This window comes from Pan troglodytes, chromosome 2, assembly GCF_028858775.2.
Source record: "Pan troglodytes isolate AG18354 chromosome 2, NHGRI_mPanTro3-v2.0_pri, whole genome shotgun sequence".
In the NCBI taxonomy this organism is placed as follows: domain Eukaryota; kingdom Metazoa; phylum Chordata; class Mammalia; order Primates; family Hominidae; genus Pan; species Pan troglodytes.
Genome location: NC_086015.1, coordinates 173,611,212 through 173,630,626, shown reverse-complemented (window position 1 = coordinate 173,630,626; position 19,415 = coordinate 173,611,212). Strand labels below are relative to the sequence as shown.

At 42.1% G+C, this 19,415-nt stretch overlaps 1 protein-coding gene and 1 long non-coding RNA gene across 4 annotated transcripts in view; one reads left to right on the top strand and one right to left on the bottom strand.

Annotated features, from left to right (window-relative positions):
• Positions 1-17,868, top strand: part of SLC7A14 (solute carrier family 7 member 14) — a 125,821-nt gene extending 107,953 nt beyond the window's left edge. Inside the window, exon 8 of the mRNA XM_526378.8 lies at positions 10,064-17,868. Coding sequence (XP_526378.3) covers positions 10,064-10,386 — 323 coding nt within the window. The 3' untranslated portion in view covers positions 10,387-17,868. The remainder of the gene's footprint in view (positions 1-10,063) is intronic.
• LOC129143652 (uncharacterized) overlaps positions 1-19,415 on the bottom strand; it is a 663,501-nt gene that overhangs the window by 633,118 nt on the left and 10,968 nt on the right. For all 3 annotated transcript variants that reach the window (XR_010155385.1, XR_010155383.1, XR_010155384.1), the window contains 2 exons: positions 10,045-17,153; positions 615-717 (listed from right to left, as the gene is read on the bottom strand). This is a non-coding gene — a long non-coding RNA (uncharacterized LOC129143652). The remainder of the gene's footprint in view (positions 1-614; positions 718-10,044; positions 17,154-19,415) is intronic.

Here is a 19,415-nt window from a genome sequence, read left to right as displayed (position 1 = left end):
CTCTATTTTACAGATGAGGAAACTGAGGCACTTGCCTGAGGTCACATAGCTAGAATATAGCAGAGCCAAGATTAGAACTCAGGGAGTGTGGGGCCAGAGGCCATGGTTATAGCCTAAATGGTTATATACTAAAAATGTGGTATATAACTAACTGGAATTGGAGAAATACAGATGTAGTCCACCACCTTCCCACTTCTCCCTCTCTCCATTTAATGGATGACTAAACTGAACCTCCAAGAAGTTAAATAACATGCTCAAAGTCAACAGGAAGTTATTCAAAGAGCTATTACTAAAACTCAGTATACCCATGCTCAAATCTGGGGCTCCTACTACCCCATCAGGGTGCCTCTGAGCAGACTCATTTCATTAGAACGTTCGATAGAGCCTAACACATAGCATCAGAGCTGGCCTCATGGGCACACTGCTGTGCACAGGGTCCCATGCTTGGTTTAATGCTCTGCTGCTGCCATCTTGAATTCTTAATAATTTCTGAACGAGAGGACCCATGTTTTCATTTTACATTGAAAACTCTATAGCCAGTTCTGCAGAATATTTATGGCTCCTGAAGCACCAGAGGCATTTTGCAAAAACAGTCAGGTGGCAGGGGCCCTTACCTTTGGAGTCAAACAGCACCAACTTCAAATCACAGCTCCGCCCCTCCTTTGTCTTGTGACTTTGGGAAATTTACTTAACTTCTTTGGGCCTCAGTTCACTTATCTGTAAAAATGCAGATAATTTTATCAGCCTTGACCTGGTTATTCTTTGGGGCTTAAATGAGAAAATGTTGAGAAAAGCAATAAGAAACATGTATTTCCTGCCTTTCTTTTAAAAATCTAAAATGATTCATTGTCCACAAGTATGGACAGACTGGCTATCATATGCCAAAGCACGATGTGAACCTGCAGCAACTCAGGCTGCCCTTCCAGCTATCAGGCAGAGGAAAACTCCCTGAGCGCCTTTTGTAATCTTGCTGATAGCACAAACTCCAAACTCCCTCCAGAAACTGCTACTCGCTGACTCAAAAGAATGCCACCCTGCAGAGTGGGGCTGGCCAGCCAGAGGGCACAGAAGTCTACAGTTCAACAAGCACCCGGTGATTCTGATGCACAGCCTGCAAATCACATTTGGGAAGGACTGCTAGTATTTCTGGGCACCTGCTGCTAACTGCTTTAGTATCATGATTTTTGAAGGCTGCTATATGACTAAGTTTCACCCAGAACAAAGATTCTCAACCCTAGCTACACATCAGTATCACCCTGGGTTGCTTCTGAAACATTCTAAGCCCAGGCTTCCACAACAGAGATTTTCTGATTCAATTGGTCTGGTGGCCGAGTATTGAGGAATTTTTTTTAAGTTCCCCAGGTAATTTTAATAGGCAGCCAAGTTGACAATGATCTAGATCAATGGTCCTCAAAGTGTGACCCCAGACCAGCAGCATCAATGTCATCGGGGAACTAGTTAGAAATGTGATTTTGAGGCTGGGCATGGTGGCTCATGCCTGTAATCCCAGCACTTTGGGAGGCCAAGGTGGGCAGATCACCTGAGGTCAGGAGTTCAAGACCAGCCTGGCCAACATGGTGAAACTCCGTCTCTACTAAAAATACAAAAATTAGCCAGGCGTAGTGGCGGGCATCTGTAATCCCAGCTACTCGGGAGACTGAGGCAGGAGAATCTCTTGAACCCTGGAGGCGGAGGTTACAGTGAGCCAAGATTATGCCACTGCACTCCAGCCTGGGCAACAGAGCAAGACTCTGTCTCAAAAAAAAAAAGAAATGTGATTTTGAACTCCAACCCAGGTCTACTGAATCAGAATCTCTGAGAGCAATTTAGGGTTTAACAAGCCCTCCAGCTGACTCAAATGCGTGCCACTGCTCTAAGGGGAGAATAGTTTTATCAAGCAGGGAAGACAATTTAATTACAAAGACTTGTTTTTCAAAAACTATTTTTTGCATATATAAAATATATCCAACCCACAATCCCAAATTGGCTATAAAATCCTTAATGGTCTTATAAGATAAATATGTCACCTCTGAACTTCTGAGCCTCCAAGATATCAGATTTTTCTTAATCTCTCTATACATAGTGTAACTTTCTGGGGGAAAACAGTAGAGATATTTTTAAATGGAGCTGCTTATGAAACTGAAGATTTACATGATTAGGCTGAGTCATAACTTGATAAACTTCTTAAGACACATTTTTTTATCCAAGCTTTTCTAAATAAATCTTAATTGCGGCATTTTTGTAACAATGTTTTGCTAAGCTTTTGACCTTCAGAAGAACACAACTCAGAGAGTAAAACGAGGCACAAGCCCCAACAAGATTATCCAGCACATGTTTCTTTTCCTTCAGACAAGAAAAGGAATACAAACACCAAATGTGTATTAATCCCAGTAAAGTGAGCACAAAGCAGCCTTCATTTTCCTTTTAGCTGATGCAGTTTTGTGAAAGAACCTCTCAAGGGGTTGGGCTGAGTCTCAGGGAACATGGAACTAGCAGGGGCTCAGTGAGAATGCTGCACCATGGTATCTTCCAGGGCATCCTTCGGGCCTGCTGTTCCCTGCGGGTTTTTATTATAAAGTAACCACCTGTTAGAATAGCTTGCCCTTACCATAGGATTTGCCATGTAGGAATTTTTTCAGTCTTTCTGAGGAAATCAAATTCTTGTCTGTAGATTTAGAGGACAGGACTTGTGATACGGGCAATGGACCTCATGAATCCTATCTCAAAATAGAAATATCCCAAAGAGAAGACACACCTCATGGTCTATACCTGAGCTATTATCTGAAATCCAACTGGAAATTGACCCAAAGCAGCCAGGTGAGAAAAAGAAGAAGAGGGAAAGAAAGAGCAATGAATTGGGACCTGATAACTAAATTCTTGATGATATGTCCCATAAATAAGCTTGAAATTCTCCTTGGAGGCAGAGGGAAAAAAAGGGGGCTCTTCCAATGTCAAAATTGTGCTCAGACGAGCAAGAATAATCCTGAAGGCCAGGATGAGGTTGGCAACAGGGCTGGTGGGATTCCAAGGAGGGAGGGTGAAGGTAGAGTGTGGAGGTGGATCATGCAATCGTGAGGCTGTCTGCTCTCAGAAGTGCACTGCCAGATGCAGAGCGGGCGGAGCACTCACAGGGCTTTGCAATCAGTGATCCCAAAGAATGAAGAGGTGGAGGGCACAGAGCTGGCATGCGCAGCTTACCTGGAACAGAATTCAAGCCACAACAGAGGGGATGTTTGCCTTCTTTCCCTCAACATTATGTTTGTGAGATTCACACCCATTGTTACTTGTAGTTTCAGTTTGTTTGTTCTTGTGGCTGTCTAGTCTCCCACTGTGTTAATATACCACAATATATTATTCATTCTAGTGTCCAGGGACATTTGGGTTGTTTCTAGTTGAGGGCTGTTACAAACAGAGCTGCTGTGAACATTCTTGTACATGTTTTTGGTGGACACGTGGACATGTATCTCTTGGGTTTCTGTTGAGTTAGAATTGCTGGCTCAGACTACCAGGTTTTTTCATATTCTTTAACAAGATTGCATTACTTCTCATGGCCATTATATACTGCAAATAAAATAAGCATCCCCAACCCCATTTTGCAGATGAGAAACTGAGACATAAAGTAGCATGACTTCCCATTAGATCAGCTGCAGGGTCATGGAGAGAATCTCCGCCCAACTTCATCCTAAGCCTGCTCTTCCTGGCCACACCATATTAAACAAGCCTTGTTGTTATTATAGTCAACAGACTCGTGGTGGTATTTTAAAAAATAATCAGCAATAGTGGGAGTTGGTGGGGTTGAGGTGGGTGGGAAGGATACCTTCTCATTACCACCCAGTCTCCCTTTCTGCTTCGGCAAATGTCTGTTTTGGAAAGTTGATCCCAGAGTAGTCAAAATAAAAGCCCTCTAGGCATAACAAAGTGCCTCAGCTATCTGCGGTGGGCAGAGCTTCCTGCTGGAAAGTGCACCCCAGCAAGAGGCAGCTCCACCCAGCCTGAGGTCAGGTGGCCCACCTCTCTCAGTTCTAAGTATAGAGCTTCACGGAGAGGACAGGGAGTTCCCAGGAACTCTGGAGATAGGGGACCTGGTCTGCAACCTAAGTGTGTGCCCTCAGAGTTGGAAATATGCTGTTATTGTTTGCATTACTCAGTCTCTTCGGAGTTGAGTTTTTGTTCTAGAATTTCTCCTGTATGATCAAGACCCCCCTTTCCCACCTCTCTTACTTGTAGGTTTGGGGTCATTTGCTTAATTTTCACAGGATGGATAAACACAGGTGGGTGAGCAGGTATGTCACCTGCTGATGCCAAGGTACCCTAGTATATGAAGGCAAGCTTAGCTTTTGTAAACCTTCCCTGGAGGCACCTGGGTGGGACAGGAACAGCCCTCAGGTTAGAGTTAAGAGATATGAGTCCCAGTGCTATTTCAATTACTGATTTATCACACAGTTCTTAACTTCCCTGGGATGATGGATGAGAAAGTGCTTTTTTTTATATATAAAGTACATTACAACCACAAAGTATTTAATATCATAAAGAAAGCCCATTCAATTGCTAAAGGCATGATTCTTGATCTTGTCTAGCGTGAACTTCTCATAGACACATTTTCCACTGGGGAACTTCTGTCTAGAAAAGAAGCCAAAGCCTCCCTTTGAATATTTCCTGTCACTGCAAACAGACTTTCTTTTTTTTTTTTTTTTTGAGACGGAGTCTTCACTCTGTCACCCAGGCTGGAGTGCAGTGGCACAATCTCAGCTCAATGCAAGCTCTGCCTCCCAGGTTCACGCCATTCTCCTGCCTCAGCCTCCCGAGTAGCTGGGACTACAGGCGCCCGCCACCACGCCCGGCTAATTTTTTTGTATTTTTTAGTAGAGATGGGGTTTCACCATGTTAGCGAGGATGGTCTCGATCTCCTGACCTCATGATCCACCCACCTCCGCCTCCCAAAGTGCTGGGATTACAGGCGTGAGCCACCGTGCCCGGCCTGCAAACAGACTTTGATAAGACTAACCACCATTACCTTTGACCAGGGCAGGCATGCAGCCCACGTGCCCCAGTCCAACCATGTCTGTGTTAAAATATTGAAACTTTTTTTTTTTTTGAGATGGAGTCTCACTCTGTCACCCAGGCTGGAGTGCAATGGCGTGATCTCAGCTCACTGCAACCTCCACCTCCTGGGTTCAAGCAATTCTCCTGCCTCAGCCTCCCATGTAGCTGGGATTACCGGTGCCCGCCGCCATGCCCAGCTAATTATTTTTTTTTTTAGTAGAGACGGGGTTTCACCATGTTGGCCAGGCTGGACTCGAACTCCTGACCTCAGGTGATCCACCTGTCTCGGCCTCCCAAAGTGCTGGGATTACAGGCGTGAGCCACCGTGCCCAGCCAGAATATTGAAACACTTCTGTGTTTACTGCTAACTAGTCACTTTCCTGCACACACCAGGCACCCCCACCATGACCCATCAACTCAAAAAAAACAATTCCAGCCCCACAGAGGAGCCTCCAGGACACTGCTGCAGCACAAAGGCTGACACCCTCTGATTTTTAACATCACACCTGCCTTTAGTTTCTTACTGACATAAGTTATGTAACTACAAAGCAATGGCTCTAAGTTATCTGCTTTTAAGGTACAGCAGAATTAAATATCCAAATAGAATAAATAGTATTATTTGTGAATCAGCCATCTTATTCTTGAGGCTTGGTTTCAAATGACTTCTGGCTTATAGCAAAATCAAATCCACCCTCAAAAGATATGAGATTGCCCTCTGCAAGAGTTTACAAAAGTATATGATGCCGTTCCCAGCGACCATCTTGATTAGCGGTGCCCAAAAACTACTTCAAGCAATGATGGCATCATGGGAATACGTGTGTAGCCTCATAAGGTAAAGAGTTTTCCACGCACATGTAATAATTTAGATAAATTTTAATACTGCTGGATATCAGATAATATTAAGAAATTATTATAAATTTTTAGTTGTGATGATACTGCTTTTTTTTAGAGATGCATACTCAAATATTTACAAATTAAACCTATGATAGAAGGGATTTGTTTCAAAACAATCTGTAGAGAAGGGGTCAGGGGAGGGAGCGTGAGGGGAGCCGGTGATTCATGATCCTATTCACTCCACTTTTGTATATGTTCTTCCAAATAAAACGTTAAGCCAAATTGTTTTCCATCCCTGGTAGGCGGGAGATGTAAGAGGGATAGAAGCGCCCTGGATTAGGGCATGGGGAGACCTGGAAGGATTCACTGTCCACCTGCTCACTGTGTGGCTGTGGACCTTCCCTTACGTTTTCTGTGCCCACTGTCCTGTTGTCCTGTCTGTGAAGTGTGCAATGCACATAATCTCTCTCACACACACACACACACACACACACACACCTTCCCAGACAGGTTAAAGGGAGTCTAAACAAAACAAGATACTGTTTGTGTAACATTTTGAGCTCTTTGGGACAAAGGTGCAACATCAACGATCCATCATTATCCTAACCCAGCACACAGAAATGCTTTGTGAAGTTTAGTTTAGATGATTCAGGATTCCCAGAACCCCTACAGATTTTTCAGAAACTACCTCATGCTTCGTTCTCTAAGCCAACTAAAAAAAGGAGCAGAAACAAAACACCCTGCTTCCACACAGGAGGCGTGGAGCAGCTCTGTTTACTCCTCCGACACAAAGCCCTTGTTTATGTGGGACAGATGGTAATACGTTTCTCTTCTCTTCTCTCTCTCTCCCTCCCTCCCTTCATCTGTTCCTCTCTGTTTCTTTGTCCCCCTCCATTTTTCTTTTCTCCAATCCTTCTCAGCTTCACACCACTTTTCCTGAATTGACTCAAGGGCCAGCAAGAAAGATAGACACACAGAATGCCAAGCCCTAGGGGAATGGCTTTGCATCTACTATTTACTCTACCAGGCTGCATGCACACGGTCGCTTCTTGTTTCACAGTACTCACATTTGAAATGCATTTTTGAAGACAGAGTGACATACCTTTGAAACTCCAGGGGGTTCAGGGCAAACATGAAAAGACCCATAAATATTTATGTGGCAAGTTTCCATGGATTGTCTTCACAAAGTAAAAAGTAACCACAGTCAGTATGTGAGAGCGCACAGACACACACACACACACACACATATATACACACACACACGTTCCTTCCAGGCCTGGCCACTCCCAAAGAACACATGTAAACCTCTTATCACATGTTTACTGCAGTGGGCATAGTCTGTAAACCAGCCTGGGGGAGGGGAGAGGAGGTGTGAAGGACTAGATACGCAAGAGACTTCTCTCCCTCCATGTATAAAGCTGGTTCCTCTCCTTCTCAGACCCAGGCAAGTCACTTATTCTTTCCCAGCCTCTGTTTCTTCTTCTGTAAAATGAAGGTTTTAGAATGCATAGGTGATCTATAGCATCTTTTCCAGCTCTAAATATCTATGATTCAAGGTTTTTAGAGAATTCCCATAATATGAATCTACCTGACACCCAAAATACCTTGTGGGGGCAGGGACAGGTCTGTGGGAATCGACAAACCAGTGATGAGTGATGTCAAACCAGTGACTGAACAATGACCTTTGTGGTGGCAGAGGAGAGACGTTTGGGGCAAAGGGAAAAGAAAAAGATGGTATTAAGTTCAGTAGGGAAATGAGTCGTCTATAAGCAAAGTCAGAGCAGGGCATCAGAAAGGAAAGAATTGGCATAATAGGTACCAAGCAGGAGTAGGAGGCAATATTTGGCATCTGCCTGGGTGTCTAGAAGAAAAGATGGCAAAAAAGCAAAGCTGTGCAAAAGGAGGTGTGCACAGGTCCTGCCTGGTCGCCTGAAATCCATTCTCAGATCCCAAACATGCTTCAGACAGAGGCATTCTCCAAGAACCAGCACACTGGCACTCTTAGAAGAGGCCTTAATGTGATGCCCTGTTCTACACAAGGATAATAACCATCCCCCATGGCCACCCCCCACCTACAGAAAAGAAAGAGTAAATACCCTGCTTTTAAAAGATGAAATCACTATTTGAGCACTAATAGCTACATCTGCAAATAATTAACTCTAGGATTTATTACCAATTAGGACTATAAATCTGTGCTTACTTTGGCTCCTGGAAAGTTGATTTCACTGGGGAGTGTGGGAGGGAGAGGGGACAAAGTCATTTGAGACAAGGAGGGAGAAATCCAAGCTTAAAAAGGCACACTTCAAATTCAAAAGAGAGCAAGATTTCTCAAGCACCACAGCAGCAAAGCAGGCTTGACTTGCGGCTCTAAGCAAACCAGCCCAGCAGATGCCTGCAGGGTTAGCAAAGTCAAAGAGACTGGTGCTACTCAGAGGAGGATGTTAGGGCCCGGGAAGGAGGTTGCATACTGTATGGACCCCAGTGCCTAGGCCATAGTGTGGGCTGAGTGGGCAGTGGAACACTGTGCCCATCAGGCACAGTTCATTATCTCAAGGACACGCTGACCATTGGAATCACCTGTGGAGTTTTAAAAACATACCTATGCTTGGGTTATACTGCAGACTAATTAAATCAGAATCTCCAGGATCAGAGTGGTTCAAAAAACACCCCCAGGTGACTTTCAAGTGCAGCCAGGCTTGAGAACCACCACTTACCTCATTTCATCCTCAAGCACTCCCATGTTAAGAGGGTTGCTATAGCTCTCATCGTTTCACAGAGAATGCTGAGGAACAGAGAGGCTAAGTAATGGGACCAGGGTTACATAGCTAACAGTGATGAAGGCAGAATTTGAACACAGAGCCCACAGTCTTACTTATCATGTTCTATGGACTCCAAAGTTACGGTTCCCAGACTTCCAGGCCCTGAACCTTCACAGTCTATTCAAGATAGAAAATGGGGACTCAGGCCAGGACTGATGGCTCATGCCTGTAATCCCAACACATTGGGAAGTGGAAGCAGGCGGATCGCTTGAGTCCAAGAGTTTGAGACCAGCCTGGGCAACATGGTGAAACTCCATCTCTCAAAAATACAAAAATTAGCTGGGCGTGGTGGCATATGCCTGTGGTCCCAACTACTCGAGAGGCCAAGGCAGGAGAATCACTTGAGCCCATGAGGCAGAGATTGCAGTGAGCCGAGATCATGCCACTGCACCCCTGCCTGGACAACAGAGTGAGACCCTGTCTCAAAAAAAAAAAAGAAAAGAAAAAGAAAATAGGGACTTATAAACGACTTTTATGCATGTTTTTTAAATCATAGAAATGAAACATTAGCATATATGAATGCTACATATTAACGAGCGGGGCAAGTTTCTTTCCTTTGATTGGGATGACATACACACAGAGGTTGCACTGGACATTTCATACTTATCAGGAGTTCTCATTCATTCAACAAACATTAAGTGCCAATTTTCTGCAGAGTCTATAAAATAGAAAAGACCCTGTGCAGATAATCACACAACAGATGTTCTAAGGGACATAATAGTAGCATGCACTAGACACTCTGAGAGCACACAGAAGAAAGACAGCTTGGAGTGGCCATGATATATTACGCCTTTAGTGAGTGTAAAATGTCAAGGTAAATCACAGGATAATATATGCATGCTGCTAAGAGGTGAAACAAGAGATAGAGTCCCTAACTGGAGGCAGAGAATAATCAAATCTTATAAGAAGGTTGGGAATAAACTGTTGCTGATCCATAAATAGTTCACCCAGGGTAGAAAATGCAAATTCCTGGCTGGCAGCTATATGAGTGTAATGAGCCCGATGTCAGCATGGGAGGTGGGGACTGAGGTAACCTAGAGACCCCGTATCCTGTCTAAAGAGGCAGCCAGTTCTCAACACCAGCCAAAAATCACCATGTAGAAATGTGGATGCAGTGTTGTCAGACCTTTTGACTTTTCTAGGAAAATCTATAAATATGGGTTACTTAACGCAAGATCTCCCAATTTTTAAAAGGCATCTAATTCAAGTATTTTCAAAACACCACATAAACCAAAGAAAATACATCCCTGCCCCCACCGCCCCCCACCCCGCCAGCTTTGATTTCATCACTGAAGGTGATCTCTCTGCTAGTCCCAGGATCCCAAAGCAATTGCTTATTCACCTGTACCTTTCCCCTCGCCCCACAGGTCTGCTCATTTATTTTGGATATGGCATCTGGAACAGCACCCTGGAAATCAGCGCTCGAGAAGAGGCCCTGCACCAAAGCACGTACCAACGCTACGATGTGGATGACCCCTTCTCAGTGGAGGAGGGTTTCTCCTACGCCACAGAGGGCGAGAGCCAGGAGGACTGGGGCGGGCCCACTGAAGACAAAGGCTTCTATTACCAACAGATGTCAGATGCGAAGGCAAACGGCCGGACAAGTAGCAAAGCGAAGAGCAAAAGCAAACACAAACAGAACTCAGAGGCCCTGATTGCAAATGATGAGTTAGATTACTCTCCAGAGTAGGAGAAACACACAAGTGGGTAGAAATGGTGATGATTGATTTTCAGTAACTTAACCTGTGGGCTAGAAGGTGAAAATTTTTTGGCTCTCATTTCACAAATCCAGCCTTCCCCAAATTCAATCCCTAGTCATAGCCTGTCATTTGCTACTTTTGCTCTTCAGGATAGTTCTGTTGAAGGGCTTAACCTGGGTCCCCTAACTGGTCGCCTTGTTAAATAAAATAAATAAATAAACAAGAGGCTATATGAAATTCCATCTTAGGTGCAACCACCAGAGCTGATGGTAGCAAATGTTTCCTAGGCCTTTGCTTTGCTGGTTGAAGCCCAAGCAGGGGCTCTGGGCAGAAGGCAGAATTTCAGTCACCTGAGACATGGGGACAAAGCTCTGTTCTTGGCATGTCAGGCTGAGTGCTGCTCCCCGAGGTCAGGGTGGGTAGATGGGCATTGGCACTTCCTGAGCAAGCATCATTTTATCCTGCAATCTCACCCAAAATTAATTCATGGAAAAGACACATGCTTCTTTTTATTCACCAACATTCTCACAGCTTCCAAACTATAATTTTAGGATCCAGCAAAGTTCAGGGACTCTGGACCATTTTCCCAATGGTTTCAGATTCACCATAAAGCAGTCATGCAGACCCAGTGATATGGTAAGAAGCACCATCAAAGCTCTATGTAAATGCCCAGAAGAAAATTAAATAACCATATCTTGCGGTGAAAGCGAGAAGGGCATTGGCAGAAATTAACTCTCTGTCATGGCCTCTCTTATATCAGACTGCAGCTCCTGGTGATATGATGAAAGCGGGCAAAGGTGGAGCATGATTTCATGGCACTGATATGCCTTGAAAAAGTAGGTTGTTTGTTTTTTAATCAGATAAAAATCTTTACAAGGAGAAGTGAGCCAGCCACTGAGATCACATTGCAAATTCTCTTTCATATTTCTAAAATTATAAATTCTAAAGTTTTTGAGATAGGCAACCACTTGATTGGTGTGTGCTACTCTGAAAACAAAATAGGCTGAAGTATAGCGACTTAGGTAGTTGCATTCCATGAGATCACATTTCACTTCTGAACCTTATTCCTTGGGGGTAGCTCACTTTCAGAGGTGTATTTTTTTTTTCCTGTTATTTCCCAGAGTAGTTTCACTGAAGCCCAGCGAAATATCTACATGGTAAGATGTAAATTTGGGCCATAAAAGGGGCTATTAAAAGAATTTTCTCAGAAATAGAATAGATGAGAGAATTTACAAAGGAAAAAAACACACATGGGCTATAATATAAATTCTACTCTTGGGTTACAAGAATTCCTGTGGCTGCACTGAGATACGTACAAATGTATGTGAAGGCACAATTTGAATCAAGCTATCATAGAATTAACCAAGCTATTAAAATTAATCAAGCTATTAATAAAATCTCTGTGAGGATTTCCTGAAAGAGGGACAAAAGAAGAAATTCCTTGTCCTTTCTCTCCTGGATGTATCAGTATGCCAAACGTTTTCCAGAACATATTCGCTAGCACTCAAGTCTGTTCTTTCTGAAAGGCTGAGGCTCATGCCATCTTGGCATGCTTTAGGATTATGGCAAGGAGGTAAAAGTCCATTTTTTCATTCAACTAACACTGGTTGAGAATAGACCCAATGCTAAGTGACAGGAATGAATAGAAGCATGGCACTTGCCCTTGGGGGCTACAGTCCATGGATGAGCAGCACTGGAGCCTGGTAAATGCAGATAAAACAACAAACTTGACAAGTCTCCAGGCTGATGCACTGGGTTTTAACATACATATAAAGATCAATTGAAACTAGTTTTTTTAAAATATGCTTTAAATAAATTACATATCGTAATCATAGCCAATGTATACCATTAAACTAAAATAACTGCAATTTTCTAGATATTTTTTATTCTTCTGTAGTCATTGTTTAGAACTCTGGTTTCCTGAGGTCATTTTGTGATTTTAATATCATGCTTGACAATGCTATGTTTTCTCTTCCCTAGAGTTAACCATAAAGATACAGTGCCTACTCTGTGAAATACAGCATTAGGAATTAATTATAAACTAATTATCAGTCATCTTTTGAAAACAAAGTTTTGAATTGGCTATAGGACTCAACAAATCTGCCTGGTTTAAATAGAATCTGTTAAGCTTGATACACATCTAGATAGATGAGGAGGGGTTGTATTCATTAAGCATTAGAATAGAGAAATAGGAGTGCAAAATAGCAAAATCTTAACGTGGGTGAAAGAGCTTCCTTTTACTAGTGAGGTTTAAGTATTAAAGTAACAATAGCCTGGTGGCAGATGAATGCAATTTCTATAGGATGGGAATGGAAAATGTATGCTTTGTAACACCATTGCTGTTGATTTCATGCAGATTCTATTAAGCACTCTCATTTCAGGAGCCATTTTTCCCACATAGTATATTAGTATATTTTAAGCTTAGCTCCCTTTATTTTTCTAAAGTTGATAAATCACCTCCCTAGCAACCTTAGTTTTAAAAAAAAATCACTAAGATAGAAAAAGTATTTTCAGGTACATAGACATGTTTGTCCTCAGGTTTACCAGCTTCTGTGAACAGTCCCAGATTTTACAATGCAGTTTCCAAATACCATCAATCACTAGAATGACAATATTACTATTTTCTTAACAGGTTTCTAAACGATGTATGTGTGGGACCACATTAAAAGTAAGATCACCTTATAATTATCTTAGAAACTTTGCCCCTTGAAGGGAGTCCAAGGAAGACCTACATTTTATTGAATTCTGAATAGCAAAAGCTCTCCGAGTGAGATTTCATTGTGTGGATTTGTGGTTTGGAGCCAATTACTTGATTTTTTTCAGATTTTATTCTACTTATTTATTGGTACTCTGCTTCATTTCAAAAGGATTTGAGGCAGCTACTAAAATATATATAATACAAACAAAAATTAAGTGAGGAACTCAGGGCAAATAAAAATAGAAACAGAAAGGATAAGACAAAACTAGACGTATATTTAGTACATAAATGCAGAACCCTGACATGCTTTACTAAATTTGCCAATGAGTGACACCATGAAAAATAATAGAATTAGTGGTAATGACAAGAAGAAGTACTTCTGCATGACAAGAACAAATCTTTCCCCATGCAGGTAGAGGTTTGAAATAGCATAGATCATTAAAATCCACAGGTAAGCTTCAAACCTAGATTTTGCTAGCTACATGTGCCTGGCATATAGTGTGTATTCAAGAAATACCTGATGATTGACAGAATGAATGAATTGGAGGAAAATGAAATATTTATTCAACAATTATTTGTGGAGTGCCTATTATGTACTATGGCAGATATTGATATCGTAAGTCAGATAAAAATCCAGCTCTTAAGAAATAGAGGAAATAGAGCTTGGTGTGGTGGCATGTGCCTATGATCCCAGATAGTTGAGAGACTGAGGGAGGAGGATCACTTGAGCCCAGGAGTTCAAGGCTGCAGTGAGCTATGATCACACCACTGTACTCCAGCCTGGGTAACAGAAGAATACCCTGTCTCTTAAAAAGGAAAATCAAATAGGGGAAATGGGATATATAAATAAAGAACAATAGTGAATGTGTCAGGTGAGATGAGGGACTTGTAATGTGCTGTGGGGGTTCAAAGGGTTCAAATATGAAGAAGGCCTTCTTCCTCTGGAAAGGTCATAAAGAATGTCACACTTGTGTTGGAACTTGTGAAGTGGGTAGAATTTTATCAAGTAGAAATGAGAGAAAGGCATGCCAAGCAAAGGATCGGCATGAATAAGGTCTACTAGTTTGTGGTCCTCTGGCTAAGAATTTGTGCTGTGCCTCCATTAAAAGAAAGCAAGGAGCTAGTTTGCCTGGAGCACATGATTTATGCATGACTTATACATGCAACAATAAGAAATAATGCTAGGAAGGCAGGTGAGGGATCACTCACAGAGAGACTTGAATGTCACACTGAGCTGACTGGCTTTCCTCGGGTGAGAGAGTGGGAAATAATTGGGGAACTGACGAAAGTGTAAATCCAGGAAGGCTGAACTTTAAGAAAGCTGAGACGGTGGCTTCCTTGCCTATGCAAGGAACTAACAAGCCACATATACACTCCAAGTTGATTTAACAAATCAAAGAGAAAAATAGCTGTACTTTGAGTCCTGTGTCTGCGTTCATCATTAACCTAAGAAAATACAGCCATTTAATACGTGGACAAGCAACACAATTTAACAGCCACTTTAAAGTTTTCAACAATAGGTTTCAACAACTAAACCTAACAACTTTTTATATCTATCTAATCTAAACAGTAAAATCTCAGCTCCAGGTTTTACTGAGCTTGAGTGCTACTTTTTTTTTTAGACAGAGTCTCACTCTGTCACCCAGGCTGAAGTGCAGTGGCATGATCTTGGCTCACTGCAACCTTCACCTCCCGGGTTCAAGCTATTCTCCTGCCTCAGCCTCCCAAGCAGCTGGGATTACAGGCGTGTGCCAGTTCTACTTCTTAGTAACAAACTAGTAGCTAATCAAATGCCTACATAATGGTCATGATAAATCTGTTTAAATAAATGGCGGGCAGAAGGGAGTTGTTGAATTTAACAATCCATCCTTCTTCAGAATCTATAGGTCAGCCAGAATATAAATCTAGTAATTATTGGAAAACAAAACACAAACTCCTTCAAAGAAATCTCTCTCCTCTATTCTGCTGAAAAGGGTTGGTAAACCTGACATCCTTTCTTTTATTGGAAGACAAATCCAACATTTGTTAGACATCCAACATTTGTTGGAAGTCTACCTTACAAGAAACCACCTCTTATCTGCAACATAAACAGAAGCTACATCAGGTTGAAAATCCACATAGAAGACTGGAGAAAATTGCCATCCCCTTTCGCACTAGGTTTTACCAGGGGCCCAAGATGTCAGAGGAAAGTCCGCGGAGGGCCAAACACAGGTTTACCTAATTATGAATCTCAGATTTGAATGTCTTATTGTGTGGAAAAGTCAAAACTCAGGAAATGTGTCTGAAGCCAGAGCGGGGGTCTGCTTACGGAGTCTACGCAGCGGGTAGGGGTCCACTACTGGAGTATAAACCTCAGGTCAGTGAGCAGTACAGAGGTGTCCCTAACTTCCTATGGAGGGAAAGAGAGGAGAGCAAAGGAAACACATCCAGAAGTCGCCACGAGGGCTGTGTGCCAGCGCTCCATTTTCATGCTGTTTGGAACAAGACGTGTCAAGGAAGATGTTTCTATCCAAAGTTTTCATGGAGCCTCTGCTTCCCCTGTACCTGTGTAGCCCCCTGAAACTGAGGACCCACGTGTCTGCAAAGACCTCTGGAGAGCCTAAGAGAGAGAGGCACCAGCAGGTAACCAGTGGTGGCCTGGCCACGAAAGAGTATTTGAAATTAAACAGTGAGCAAGTGCAGAAACAGCATCCCAAACCGCAGGCCCCACCACACGCAGGAACCAGAAAGCTGAAGTTTCACCAAGGAGTTTATTTAGTATTTCTCACTGGGAATGGGGATGGGTAGCAAAAAGCCCCTTTCATGTACATAATGGTTGGTCCTATGTCCTACTTTTATTTTCTCTAAGACTTTTAGAAGAAAGGCTGTTTTAATTTTTTTTTCTCCTTAAGAGCAACTTTCTTTTTAAAATGCTTTCCTCTTCTTGCCCTGCTTGAGTAATGCAGGCATCATTCTGAAATCATTCTGAAATACCTAGGCAGTCGCCTTTTGCCAAAATTACTTCTCTAAGAAAATAGAGTGTTCTTTTTTTTAGGACTTAGAACCCACAAGGGGTGAGTGGAAGTTTTGTAGCCCATCAAAGGTGAATATGTGTTCTGCAGTATCAACTAAAACAGTGTACAAAATCATTAAACTGGGCCGGGCGCAGTGGCTCATGCCTGTAATCCCAGCACTTTGGGAGGCCGAGGCGGGTGGATCACCTGAGGCCAGGAGTTCAAGACCAGCCTGACCAACATGGAGAAACCCCATCTCTACTAAAAATACAAAATTAGCCAGGTGTGGTGTTGCATGCCTGTAATCCCAGCTATTAGGGAGGCTGAGGCAGGAGAATCGCTTGAACCCGGGAGGCAGAGGTTGCGGTGAGTCAAGATCACACCATTGCACTCCAGCCTGGGCAATAAGAGCAAAACTCCGTCTCAAAAATAATAATAATAATAATTTAACTGTGTTCTGCACACACAGAATTACAAAATCCCTATAGGACTTTCACAGATAGCTTTGGGCTTAAGGTCTTCGGACAACAGGTAGTTCTAATTTCTTACTCTTTGGGACATTTAGTACATGTTGGTACACATAAGGAAAGAAAATGGCTTATATTAGAGCTAGGAAACAGGGGCAGCCTGGATTTTTATGGTAGGAACTCACTCTGTGCTTTTTTTTTTTTTTTTCTGTTAAGTTTTCTTGACACTGACATCAGTAACATTGGCTAAAGGGAATTGTGAGTCATGTGAATTTCACCTGCAGTGCAGACTTTAAAGGACTGTGTTCATTCTGATTTGGGGATGAAGAGAATGTTCCATGCACATCTATTGATTGATTGGTCTTGGCAGTTGCTGATACACTTGTCTCATTCACACTCCCAAAGGCGAGGATTTACCCTGGAAATCATAAACCCCCACTTTCCAAAGCAAAGATGCTGTTAATGTTATGATGGTGCATAAATACCTCAACTGTCTGGGCTGAGAGAGGGGGCTGCAGGTTTTTAAGAGAGCAGCTATAGTCCTCATTCCATGTAGTCACATCATCTGATGACAGGACTCCACATTCTAGCTTTTCTCACTGTGGAAAAGAAACGTTACTGTTTAATTCATATCCAAAGTTATAAATACAGCTTGTAAATTTTACTAACTTGTTTCTTTTTCGTTTCGTCCTTGAGAAGTACAACTTGCATTTACAGGTGGTAATTCCTAGTGTTGTTCTCTGCTATATTTTTTTGGTATGAAATTGCTGTATTTGTTAAAGTTTGTTCGTTTTGTGGTTTTTAATTCCCATTGGTGTGCTGTACAATGTAGTGTATCATGAAGAAAGAAATAATATGCAGATGTATTATGAAATGTGTTTTATTTTCAAATGTGTGGTGTTGACAATATATTGATTTATCAAGATACTAAGGGAAAATTCTAAATTTAACAAAATGTGTATATTTTAATAAATGCATAAAGCTTTATTGTGTGCCTTTAAATTTAAAAATGGGTTTATAAAGAAAGTCAGAAACAAAAGTGTCTTACTATAAAATATCCATAGTAATGTAAAGCTTTTACATGAGACTACCAAAAAAAAAAAAAGAAAAGAAAAAGGAGCCTTCCCATATTTTGTTAACCTTAACCAGTATCTGAAGTCTGTTACTTTTTTTCCATTCTTAAATGGAGATGAATAAGTGAATTTCGCCTTAAGTGTTTCAATTGTCCTTTGTAGAAAAGCCAGATAAATGAGTTCATTTTGAATTGCATTATTGTGGAAAATTCATTTTCAGAATAAAACATTTTAAAAAGTACAGCTAATCGACTAATAAAATTTAAATTTGAAGAAAGTCAGTGCCATCCTACCCCTTTAAATTTACTTTACTTCCATGAGGAGAACATGAAAGTTCCACTTTAGTGGGCTCTCAGAAGAACCTGACCTGGCGCTGTCTCCCTCTCATGTTCTTCTAACAAGGGTACAGGGCTCTCTCAGGGACCCTGCTCACTACACTGCCTCATTAATTACCCCTCTCCCGGTGCAGTCCTACTCAAGCCGCAGCCTCCCACACCCTCTGCACCATCTTATGTCTAATACAGAACATTCAGTTCATTGCCCCCATTTATTTTAAAGAACAATTAGAAGAACAGTATCTGCCTACAGTCCCAAACCAAATTACCATAGCATTGATGGTGGCTTAATTGATCTTACTTGCTGATGGCGCAGGTGGTGATACCTGGAGAAAAAGGTAGAGGGTGTAGCAGGGCCACATATTTTCCATAGCACATGGGATGCAAAGAAACTGCCATATCTTTATTTCCTGCAACTCCCTGATCTCCCTTGCAATGGTCCACCTGCCCCGATAGCAGGGGAAGAAAAACAATCCATAAATATATTAATGTTTTATATAAAAATGTATTGTGTAATCATGTCTTAAATGTATTAAGGTATGATGGAATCCCAGTTGATTTCCATTTAGTGTTTTTAGATGGTTGAGTCCATTTGGGATAAATGCTCAGTCTTTTGGATTTCCTCCCTTCCCCCTTGCTTCTCTCCAAATTACTTCTGGAAACAGAGCTTCTGTGATCTCATAAGGAGAGGGGTGCAAATGAGAACTAGGGTACTCTGGACCCCTTAGCTCCTGCAGAATAGCTACCTGGACTGCCCCTGGACAGGTGACAACTGAGGAGAACCTGACCCATCCAGCCATGTGGGCTTCATGATGACATTCACTTTCAAAGTCTGCAGGTCTGGCACTGAACCCAGTCATGAAGTTCCTGCACACTGATGCCTCTTCATTCAGACTCCAGGCCTGGGCTGGCCCACTGAGCCCTCAGCACTTTAGAATCCACTGCATGTCACCCTGAGTCTTGGGGAATCAGAATCACCACGTTAGACTCGAGTATCCAGCCACTTCCTTCACTAATAATACACATTCATTCCTGAGCTCTGCTCACTGAGAATTGCAGCCAATGACATGCTGCAGCTTGCTCATGAAAATGATTGGTAACTTACGACTTTTGTGAGTCAGTTGCTAAATACAACATTATTAAAACTTGAGTTCTGTAAACTTACAAATAAATTAATTACATTGAAAACAAAGGCAATAAATACTCAAAGCTATTTTACTATGTTTTACTGTTACCTATGCTCTCGAGGTTATTTACAATTATTATATCTGCATGGCAGAAATACTACATAATGTTGAGCTATTGCACATCTCTTCCTCAACTCTATGTTTAGTGAATTCACATTGGAAGCTTGAAATCAGCCGTAGTGGAAGGATTTACACCATGGGAATTGGAAAATGCTACAAAATCAGAACTGTTTTTCTCTCTCAGAGAAATGGCTGTACACATTTAC